This window comes from Mastomys coucha, unplaced genomic scaffold (assembly GCF_008632895.1).
Source record: "Mastomys coucha isolate ucsf_1 unplaced genomic scaffold, UCSF_Mcou_1 pScaffold1, whole genome shotgun sequence".
Classification (NCBI taxonomy): Eukaryota; Metazoa; Chordata; class Mammalia; order Rodentia; family Muridae; genus Mastomys; species Mastomys coucha.
The window spans coordinates 87,262,550-87,274,454 of NW_022196891.1; the positions used below are offsets into that span (position 1 = coordinate 87,262,550).

General features: G+C 42.8%; 1 protein-coding gene across 5 annotated transcripts in view; it reads right to left on the minus strand.

Annotated features, from left to right (window-relative positions):
- Positions 1–2,689: 2,689 nt before the first annotated feature.
- The window catches only part of Prox1 (prospero homeobox 1), a 53,295-nt gene continuing 44,079 nt past the window's right edge, over positions 2,690–11,905 (minus strand). For 3 of the 5 annotated variants that reach the window (XM_031338595.1, XM_031338603.1, XM_031338612.1), the window contains exon 5: positions 2,690–8,127. In XM_031338595.1, the coding sequence (XP_031194455.1) occupies positions 7,939–8,127 (189 nt within the window). In that variant the 3' untranslated portion in view covers positions 2,690–7,938. The remainder of the gene's footprint in view (positions 8,128–11,905) is intronic. The other 2 variants (XM_031338621.1, XM_031338632.1) reach the window with 1 other exon arrangement.

Consider the following 11,905-nt stretch of genomic DNA (forward strand, 5'->3'; position numbering starts at 1 on the left):
AACAAAATGTTGGTAGACATTAATGTATGGCAAATCTTCTTTTCTTTTGGTTATCGAAGACTTTAAATCGGCCCTTTTCCCCGGTCTGTACTCGTCATGCACAGTGCCTCCTCAGCCCTTTCTCTTTCCCTTTTCTGTTTCCCTATTGGTCACATCCCCCTCAGCCTTTCTCCTGCTTACACTCACAAATGTGATGTGGTTGTATAGCTACGTAAAATCAGTTTTCATGTGTAAGCACAGGCGCATGTACCTTGGTATGTCCCTGGGACTCTGGATTCTCAGTATCTGTTCACCCGCTCAGACATGTGTTGGTAAATTTTCTACAAATCTATGTGGAATTTTAGTTGCCGGCTGGAAGGTGTGTCCAACCTCTTGACATCACCATACAGCACCACACATACCTGCTTACACCTGAGAACAAGTTATAGAAAAGTAACCACAAAACTAAGTATCATAATGTTCTGAGGCTAGGGTTGTGCTGAGAAGCAGTTGTAAGCAGGCTTGACCATGTGTGGGTTGGGTACACTTGCATGGAAAACTTTTAAGTTGTTGATTATTTTAACAGATAAAATGAATGCAGCTATACTTTTTATTAGCTTGTGAACCCTGTGTGCTCCAGGAGGACGTGGGTACTGGTGTCCCTCAAGAAATGTGTGGAGCAAGGTTTGGATCTGGAGGGTTTATATCAGGGATGGGAACGGTGTTCTGCTCAACTTTAGCAGATAACTTCGTTACCAGAGGAAAACCTTCAAACAAAGCTTTTAGATTTATTTTGATTGTTTTTAATTACGTGTAGGCGCCTGCGTGTATGTGCGCTGTGTGCGTGCAGTACCTTCAGAGGCCAGAAGGGGGAATTGGAGCCCTTGGAGTTGGAATTCCAGGGTTGTGAGCCATTCATCATGGGTGCCTGGAGCTGAACTCAGGTCCTCTGCAAAAGCAGTAAGTTCTCTCCACTGCCAAGCCCAAGAGCCACTGTTTTAATTAACCCCCTCTACCAGGAAACATTTCTTTCTGCTCTAAAGGGCTTGGGCAGCTGCAGACTAGTCAGTCTGCTCCACGCACTGCACAGGAATGGAAGCTCGCTGTGCAACTGCATGCTTGGCCCTTTCCCAGAGGAGTGGATGGGGAATGGGGACTTTTTTATGCTCTCTCTACTCTGGGAATAAATATTTCGGCATAGAGAGACAAAGGATTGGCCGTTTGCACACGTTAGCTAGGAAAACTGGAATTTAAGCTCCAATATCACATCGACTCCAGGTAACCGTGTACAATTGCACGCGTGCATGAAGTTCTTCTCATCACTGAAGTGAAAGAGAGGCCTGAGGCGTGGCGTCAGTCAACAATAGGGAACAGAGACACATGGAAGAGCTACTGTGAGTGGCAGACATTAGTTTGCCTCAGGGTAATTTGTTACTCTTGATAAAAAAAGGATCTAGGCCGCTTTTAGTTGCTCTTGCAGAATACTAGAATCCAGATATTTTATTAAGGTAAAAAGTGGTTTATTTCATACTTTTGACCAAATTGGGTTGTTCCATTCACCAGTTCACTCCAGCAAAGCTTTCATTGTAAATGGCACGAACCCAACGGGGAGGAAGAGCCCTTCCTCACGAGGTAGGACAGGAAGACAGGTCAGGACCCAGAGTTTCCCCTTTGGAACCAACTTGTTCTTGGGAGAATTTGTCAGCGTCCTGAAAGAACTGCATCAATCCTTTGCTATGATGGAGATCCCCGATCCCAGTCCCATGACTTAGTTGTCCTAATCTGCATCCCACCTCTGACGAATTCTTCCACCTTTTCTTAATGCCATACTGGGGACCTTGAAACCTTGGGGAGCATTCTCAAACCTGTCTAAGTCAAACGGGTATATAATCCTATTCTTAAATAATAAACAGACACTATGTCCTGAGGCCCACACAGAATTAGGAAACATGTGGTCAGTGATGCTGAAAGGAACATTTTAGGGAGATGGTGAGCTTTTTCGTTCTCCCACTTCTGAGTCTAACAGACTCATGCTTGAGCTCCATGCTTCAGGTCTCATGGGACCCTGAAGAACATCTTTTCTCTTTCTAATTGATGGTAGTAATTGTCACCTCAAAGGGTTCTATGCACTACGGCTCTCAGAAATCATGTATGCGTGTTCATGTGTGTGTGTGCACACACTCATAGAGGTCAGAGGACAACAACCTTGGGTGTAGGTCCTTTTTTTTTTTTTTTTAACCTTGTTTGAGACTGGAACTTGTTTGTCTTTGTGTATCCCAAGACTAGCCTGGGACCTATGTACCCCAGGCTAGCTAGCTTGCAAGCTTCCCGGAGTCTCCTGTCTTCAGCCTTTCTTGTCTTATTGTAAAGGTGTTGGGATTACAGATGCATGCTCCTACATCTGGCTTCACATGGGTCCAGGTTCCAGCACTTACCCGGCAAGTGCTTTACCCAGGACGAATCTCCCCAGGCTGAGCCACATTTCTCTTCCCTCAAGCTGAAGGTCAACCAGAGTTCATCAGCGTGAGAGTCCTACACAGAAAGCAAGTCTCCCGACACAGAACGGAGATCTCCAGGGTGTGCCTGGAGATGGGCAGAAAGCTACGCCTGACACTAGCCAGCCCAGCCTGAAGCCTTATAGGTCTGAGAGGAAAATGCCGTGCGTTTTCCGGGGGGGGGGGGGGGAGAAAAAAAAACCAATGGAATGGCATGAGCTTGTAATGTATATTTTATTTTGCACAAGCTTGCATATATACTGCACATACATTCAGTTTAGGAGAAGATGGAAGGCACACAAGGCAGTTGGACTACTGCACCCTTTAGTGGTACAAAGCAAACGGTCAAAGTTCGGAGAATATAGAAAAGCTTAAAACACACAACGGAAACCCTCCCCACGCCCCACCCCCCCACCACATTGCCCTTTAGGTTTTTTTTTTCTTTTTCGTCGTTTTAAAATTTAGTAGCTGCCAAACTAAATTGTTTTTACTTTTTTACTTTAAAATCAATTGTCCACGGCACCTTTTTGTTTTCTTTTGAATATGGACAGGGAGTCTTACTGTTTTTAATCCTATCAATTAATATTACAGTACATCCTTGGTAATACAAAATTGTACACCTTCATCAAATAAATTAGGATAAATTAAACCAATAAATTATGCAGTCTTCAGAACAATAGACAACAACAAAAATGCACAATTGAAATTGCCTCTAGCTAAAAAAAAATCAAAAATTGACTTTATCAATTCAGTTATTGTACTATATTCAAATCATAGGGTCTTTATTACAAAAAAAGAGCTTCATAATGCTATTTACAACATATTGCTAAATAATATAAAGGCAGTGTTTGTCACGGTTTATACTATATACATATGAGAAATGGCTGGGACAATGTTGGGGAAAGCTGTGAACTTTGACTCTTCTAGGGAGCTGAGACCAACTCCAAATACATCAATTTTTGTTCCTAAATTTGAAGTGGCAGTATACAACTGTAAAATGCTTTATTCCTCCCCCCGCCCCCATATGCAGAGGAATCGGTTATTTAAAAAAAAAAAATCTATTGAATCCATTTTCCCAAAGACAGGCCAACCATATGCCTGCTCATTCACGCACCTGCACATTAGGGGGTGTCTGATTTGAGAGAGCGCTCAGTTGAAAAGACTCAAAGTCCACGTGCTTCCACTTAGTCTTAGAAGGATCATTCAAAAGGATGCAAAGATTAAACACTAGTTTGGACCTCAGCTCTGAAGAGGAGCATTTTAGCTTTAGTTTTTCAGATGGTTTAAAGCCAACAGATCTACGAGGCAAAGCTGGGTTTCCTCGCGTGTAAGCGTGACATGTAAGCGTGACGCGGCAACGCAAACCAACCGTTACGTGTTCCGAAGGGAGCCTTTGAAAACTCCGCTGTAAATCTGCAGACACGGAGTTTACACCAGGAGGAAACGGTTGTGCTCTTCACACCAAAATATTCTCTATAATACACACAGCAAAGAGATTGTTCACATCCTTACACACATTGCTGCTCTGGGGGATATCTGTAAACCACTCCTGCTTTGATTAATTTATGGTTGCTTTTGGGGAGCAGTCTATATGGTTAACTCCCCCCAGGTCTTGAACTAAGTGATTGATATTAACCTGCATGTGTGTGGGGACATGGGGGGTTACTTACTAAATGTTGTCATGTACACAGAAAAGAAATGTCATAAATTTACAGAAATGCCTCTGCCCTTGCCCTTGACCTCTGCTAGAGAGAGACTGTTATCTTTTGCAAATAGAGAGCAGGACTTTTGAGATGCTTTCAACTGCCTGTACAGTCACTGTAATGTCCCTAATAAATTCAACAGATGCTGTGAGAATGTAGCTATTTATTAAGATCTCATGTCTTCCGTAACAACGGCCATGAGGTTAAATATTTACATTTTCTTATAAAAGTTCCCCTTTGCTTTAGTGTTTTTTGTTTTGATGTTTTTAAATATTTTTTTTAAAATGATATTCACCCATATTCCTAGCACAGTAACAAGGATTCTTCAAACATAAAATACTTCAATAAAGTAACACTCAGAGGCACAAAGCAAACTTGAGGAATATGCGGTGAACGGTCACTGAAATAATTACTAGATCCTAACATCTTCCACATAATTTTACCATTTAATGCAAAACACCTCCATTGAACAGCCAGAAAGACAGTAAGAAGTCAGTGTTGTGTTGTTGCAAATAGAACATTCTTTTCACAAAACATAACAAATGCCTAAAATAGGTTCTTAAAGTCTAGATAAGAAAAGGTAAGCTTTCCACTCCACACGCAAACATATGTATATTTTTACATGTGTGTGCCTGCGTGCTCACACGCACACGCACTTCTGCACACACATTGCACATGGTATGAAATATTGCTTCTATAGTGCTTCTCATTAGGCTAATAATACACGAGAGCTACACCACAGTTACAAAAAAAAAAAAAAATCGGCTTCTAACAAGAATTTCCAAAACTCGAATGCTGCTCAGACAATTGAGGAAAAAAAATAATTTGCGGTGTATCAAACTGGTTCTAAAAATTTCTCTTCTTCAAAAAACATTATTCTCCCGCTTTGTTTTAAAAAGACGCAAAATATGCATAGCTATCAACATCATGTCAAACAGCCAGGAAAAGAGACTAGCGTTTATTGCAGCTGTACTTGGAAATAAAGTAAAAAGAAGTGAGACTGAAAGCCACAGAAGGCACAAGAACATTTGTACTTGTGGGGGAAAAGAACTGGTGTTTTGAAGGACTTTGTTTTTTAGATCCCCACGCTGGTGTAGTTTAGATCTAAGCACAGACTACCACCTTGAGGGTACACACAAAAATAATACAGGGTTAGCAGAAAAGAAGTGGCCACGTGGAATTGCAACACAGAATTTAGAACTGGTCCCCAAGTTCCCACCGTGAAAAGTTAACTTTTCTCCCGTGCGCAAAGCAGTTTTCACTTGGGTGAGAGCTGAATTAAGATGTGAACAGTCTTAATTGTTCACTCTACTGGGTGATTTTATTCTGATTTATTTATCTGGTGGTTTTTGTTTTACTTAAGAACTAACTGCTTGGTAGGAGTATTGAGAGACAGGCTTCTGTCGTCTATATCTCACTGGGAGACATGGCTGTACCAGGAGCAACCGCCTCAGCATAAAGCTGTGGAGACCTGCCTCTGGCATCGAGCTGTCTGTCCCCATGCTCATCTCTAGCCTCAGAGCTCAGAGAACACCAAGAGGGGAGTCTAGGTATCAAAGGGCACAGACATTCAGTAGAATGTCATTTTTTTTTTTTTTGCTAAATTTGTCTATTTAAATCAGAAAGGGAGAGGAAAACGATATTTTAAAGATTAAGTCTAGAATCAATATCTATTTGCCCCAGATTACAAAGATACCTAGCAAACTGTCTACCCAAGTGACAACATTGAAGCTTTGCCTTCGACCTTGCAAAGGGTGACATGGGGGAGATCTGATTGGTGTGTGACTCAGAACAGAACAGCCAGGACCCTGGTGGAGCCTTGAAGGAACCACAGTACCCCAGGTTTGCAAACAAAGCATGTAAAAGACTTCCATAATTTGTATCGATTGGGTTCCTGGTTCTGCTGTTTAATTTGTAACGTTTATTTCACTGGTGTGGTCGACTACCTGGGCTTTTTTTGTTTGTTTGTTTGTTTTAAAGACAGCCAGAAAAATAACAAATATACTCTAACAATTACCTATTCAGGAGTTGGTGTGTGGGCACTAGGAGATGCTACTGTAGCGAGTGGACAGCATTGAGCATGCTAATCCATGCTCTGTCCGGATTGCCGAGGCCTCTGGTCTCCCGGAAGATGCTGGGCCTCGCAGGGCTCCACTGTTTAGTTTGAAGTCAGCAGGTTTTAAGGCTTTGTGCTGACAATAATTGAGTTCATACATCCCTGCCCATCAGCAGAATTTATAAATGATGTTGAATTACAGCGTTGCAGCCAGCTAAACAGTCACAAGGGCTGACCTGAGTCCTCCAAAGTCAAACGCTGGTTTTTATTTTTTAAGAAATTAAGGGGAAATAGCGTTTCTGTCCTTTATGTTTTAAATACTGGATCTGGTGCTGTGTCATTTTTTTTTTTTTACAGTGTGCACATCAGATTATCTAAGGGGAAGTAGGGACCTGGATCACACTATTAGAGTGAACAGTGCTGTTTACCGCACCTATACACAAAAAAATCCAGCTAAGAAAACAAGCGTGAGTGATATTTAGCATTTTAAATGCGAGTGTAGGAGGTGGCACATCATCAGAAACCTGTGGGTTTAGAAGGAGCTATCTGAGAGTGGGAGAGAGAGCAGGTAGCTTTCTCAGGGTGCTGGAGTTGTGTCTTCTTGGGTAACCTCAAACTAACCTATTGTACACACTTGGGTCAGTATAATTAGCTTCTGTAGTAGAAGAGACATGGTCAGCTGCTTTAAGATATTATAACCCAGAGGGAAAAGATAGACAGCCGCCCTCCATACCCATACGCAAATGAGCCATTCCTGGGTGATGTCCTCACGGGAAGTAAAGGTCAGGTCCACTAGCAACTGCCAGTGTGCTCTAAGAGTTGGCAAGGATTTCATGGTCAGTGGGATTTCTTAATTCCTTACTGTAGAAAGGTATCCAGAAATTAGTGTTTTAGGAGAAGAAAGAAGGTCCAACAGGTCCAACAACAGCGACAGCAATGCTAAGCGTATAAAGAGAGTCGAGCAAAGGATACATTTGAAAAGTACATGCCTTTTAATATCTGAAGCACAGTAAATAGCAACTAGTGACAAAGCACGGGGTTTCCTCTAAGTCGACATGGCCAGCTCACATCTCACGAGAGACAGCAGGTTGGCCTGCGTGCATTCCCAGCCTAGAGACTCAGTTTTGTACAAAATTGGGTCTGGGGGGGCGGTTTATGCCATTTCTCTTACAAAGGACTTGGTGACAATCTCTCTAAAAATCTGTCCTTTGAGGGTACTTTTGAGATGTGAGCTACCCAGCTGCCGAGGGCATTGATGTAATGTGTAAGAAAAAAAAATGTAAGAAAAGGTTGCTTATCAGGCTCAAATCAAACAAGGTTTTCCAGTGTGTGAAGTGCTTTCCTCAGGTTCTTCCAGAACTTCTTAACCCCAGAGAAACAGGAAACACAGCACGGGGTATGCATGTGAGCTGTGTCACAGTCACCGGCACTCCATAGCTCTCGTGCGCGTGACACAGGCTGACATTCCCTTCTCCTGAAAACCAACTCTACCTTAAGTCTCCAAATATTAAGGGCCTTGGGCAAAAGTAAACTAAAGGGAGATACCCATCCCCTTGTGATGAGGGAAAGTAAAAGGAACCACCAGCTGACGTCACAACATAGCCATGCCTCCCCCACACAAATATATAAAACCAAAATCTAGACACAGAGAAGTTGGACATCCGGGGGGACTTCTATCCATACATTCAAAAGAGCGTTGCAATCTCTACTCGTGAAGGAGTTCTTGTAGGCAGTTAGGGGATTTAAAAATCTCAGGAACTTCACTATCCAGCTTACAGATGACCTTGTAAATGGCCTTCTTCCAGGAAGGATCAACATCTTTGCCCGCGATGATGGCATTGAAAAACTCCCGTAACGTGATCTGCGCAACTTCCAGGAATCTCTCCGGAACCTGCTGATACAAGGAGACAATGGTATTAATAAAGTTTTCAGTTTCAAGTCTGCAGCTCTTCAAAGGAAACTGAGTTAAGTCCACACTCTCAGAAGGGGGCTTTAGACGGCACCTGCATTTTCTAAAAATGGCCGGCCTCTATTCTCTCGTGTGGAGTGGTTATATATAGCAGCATTGTGATAGACGGCGGCTGCTCCGTGGGTTGCAGAGTAGACATGCGCAGAGGATACTTGGGACCCGCAATGCCAGGGTTTCACTGTGGAACGCCACAGTAGAGAAAAAGAGACCCACATCCTCACGTGATTAAAACAGGTCCGTTCTAGAAGAAACTTGCCATCTCATTTTTCAGAATTTGATTCCTTTCCCCTTTTGACTTCCATTATGAAAAAGAGTGTTCTCAGAATAGCGTGTTCCATGTTGGGCTTCTACATAAACTAAATCCCTAACGTCAATGAAGAAACTTTAAAATCGGTTTCCTGTTTGTTGCCTGGATGCGCAATTGTTTATTAAAACAGTCAGTACTATAAAGGGGTAAGGTGACAGCACAAAATCCTGAGCTATGAAACTTAAGCTGAACCCTGAATTTATTACCTTTTTGCTTCAGCGTTAGAAAAGTTCCTTAGACAGTAGTTTGTGTAACTGATCATTGTTATAAAAGCTAACACTCACTAAGTGTTTACTGTGTTGGGCACCATTGTTACATTACATAGTGAATGCCATTCCATTCTTCCAACCTCTGCGTAAGGTATTATTGTCTCAATGATACCTCGAAAAAATGGAGGTACAGAGGGAGAGATCAGAAAGACTCGTTCAAGGCTGTTCTACTCCAAGATTATATCATTCCCCAAATAATCCTTTTGGAATTTCTGTTTGTCAAGACCTTGCTCCCATAGCAATTAATGTATGAGAGCTGTCTGTCTGTCTCTGTCTGTATTCTTTTGTCTTCTTGTGATTAAATAGTGTGACCTTTTGACTGTGAGAAGAATACTTAGCATTCTTTAGAAGCAAGTCACAGTAAAGTATGGCCTATCTGTGTTCATGTCAGCATGATGCATTCATAAAATAAATGCACAAATTAATCGTTTTCCCAGTACACATTAGTGAGATTTTATTTTTACATTAAGTTCAGATGTATGAGGACATGGGAGTGTATGTGGTGGCATAGCTATCCTCACAGATATCACATGAAGGCCTTCAGTGCAGTTCAGAAATGCCAGTTACTGAAGCAACAGGGAGATAATTGTCCAAGGACAAGTGCAGCACCTTCCTCTCTGCCTTTTACCAACAGGTGTAGTGGGCATATACATGGCTATAATACTCATATACACATACACATGAATGAATGATAGGCAACATAGAAAACTAAAACAATCACTGGACGTCCCCGAATCTCTCATTTCTTCCAGTAGCTAGACAATTGTTCTTTAGGGAAATCCACTAACTTTCCAGGAAAAAAAAAAAAGGGAAAGGAAAGGAAAGGCCCCAACGCTGAGCCTAGAACAGTCAGAGTGGCCCACATCTTCAATCTGAACACTTGGATCTCTGAGTTCCAGGCCAGCCAGAGATAGACTGAGATCTTGTCTCGGAAAAAGTGAGGAGGGCCTTGAGCAATCTCTCCCCAAAGCGTTGATGCTGGCCTGAGGGGACAGAGCTCAGAGCTGACTGGAAGCACAGCGTAGCGAGGGCCTGTTCTCCCTGGCTGGGCAAACACCAGTCTGCTGAGAAGCCCCACACAGATTCCATGGAAGCACCTGCACACATGCGGATTTCCTGGATGGAGCATCCTGTTCCCACCCAATGACAAGTCATAGCAAATGGGCCTTGCTGAGAGAGGCCATGTGGCTGGGCATAGGTCTGCAGCCAAGTGCTAACCCGTACAAAGATCAGTGGTACAAACTGTGCTCTTGCTGGCTGCTGGCAACGGAACCTCCACGGAGACCCCTCCTCTTTCAACAACAAACCTAGAGCTCTGAAAGACACTGGTGTGAGCGCTAGAAAGAGTGGGTAAGTCAGATGCCCCACCCACTCCAAGGGCACACCCAAGCCCCACCCTGCCTAACCTATCCACACACAGCCAGGGCCAGGGAGAAAGGCCTTGTGGAAGCTGTCAGGAGCAGAATTGTCTAGATAATTCTACAACAGCAGGAGCTCTGGAGGGGGAAGAGTAATTTAGGATTTCACTGAGGACAGAGGGACTTGAAGAATTGTGTCAAGTCTCTACTCCAGTTCTCAGAGGCCACGAGCCTTAGCTGAATGGGTCTTGTCCTGTTTTAAATATTCACTGCTTGAGGTCACCATCACTGCCCTTATATTGTGTCTGGCTTTTTACCTCCTTCCGGTCGGTTTCAGTGTGTTGTCCTCATCATGAGGTGTCCTAGCTGCGAGCCCAAGCATTTATTCTGGGTTACCTACATGTTCTGTGGGAGGCCTTTTATTATTCCACAAACACTGTTGTTATTCACAAGGAGACCCCTTCCGCCCCATCCCATAATGCTCTCTAGTCTACTGATATTCTCCCGAAAGGCTTTGAGGAAAGAAACCCAGAGCTGGGTGCAGCTCAGTGGCAGGGTATTTGCCTGACCTGAGTTTAATCCTCAGCACCACTACAACAAAACAAAACAAACAATAAAACAAAACAAACAAACAAAAAAAACCCAAAGAAGCAAATTAATGAAAAGATATAGTTTTAAGTAACATGGATCTCAGAAAACACCATTTTATGAATGAAAAACCTATGAGATTCGCTGAAATGTTGAAATTATGAATAAAGATACCAGTGAACTAACATCTTCCTACAAAGTGTGCAGAGCACAACTTAGTTTTAATTTTCTTTCTTTCTTTCTTTCTTTCTTTCTTTCTTTCTTTCTTTCTTTCTCTCTCTTCCTTCCTTCCTTCCTCTTTTCTTTCCCTCTTTCTTTCTCTCTTTCTTCTTTTCTCCCTTTTTCTCTTTCTTTCTTTCCCTCTTTCTTTCTTTCTTTCTTTCTTTCTTTCTTTCTTTCTTTCCTTCTCTCTCTTTTTTTAAAGCATAGAATAGAGTTTATTTAGGGCATGGGGAGGGGAGTTAAGAGAATAGTAGAGGCAGAGAAAGGCAGAGAGAAGGAGAAAGTAGAGAAGTAGAGGCCAGCCATTACCACGTGGAGAGATGGGGGAAGGGAATGGGGGGAGAGGCAAGAGTAAGAGAGTAAGAGAGGCAAGAGAGTCTTCCTTCCTTCCTTCCTTCCTTTCTTCCTCCCTCCCTCTCTCCTTCCTTCCTTCCTCCCTTTCTTTCTTTCTTTCTTCCTTCTTTCTTTCTTCCTTTCTTTCTTTCTTTCTTTCTTTCTTTCTTTCTTTCTTTCTTTCTTCCTCACTCCCTCCCTCTCTCCTTCCTTCCTTCCTTCCTTTCTTTCTCTTTCTCTCTTTCTTTCCTTCTTTCCTTCTTTCTTCTGACCCAGGGTCTCATGTAGCTCTGGCTGGTCTTGAACTCAGCATGTAGTCAGAGGAAATTTCCTTGAACTTGTAATCCTCCTGCCTCTTCCTTCCTGGGTACCCCGAGGACAGGACTGTGTCCCAGGCAGGCTTCAGTGCTTTTATAAAGACTGGTTGACTCACGTGAGGCAACAAATTTCCCACTAGCTATGTCTCTACAACTGAAGAAAACCATGTGCACAGAGCCAGTAACACTAATGTAAATAAAATGGTTAAGAGAGTCCCTGGCTGCTGGTTTGGTTGTTGGGAATAGAGTCCTCTTTGTGCAGAATGAAGTAGCTTGCTAACTTATTGCTTGCTCTGGGCAGTGCACACT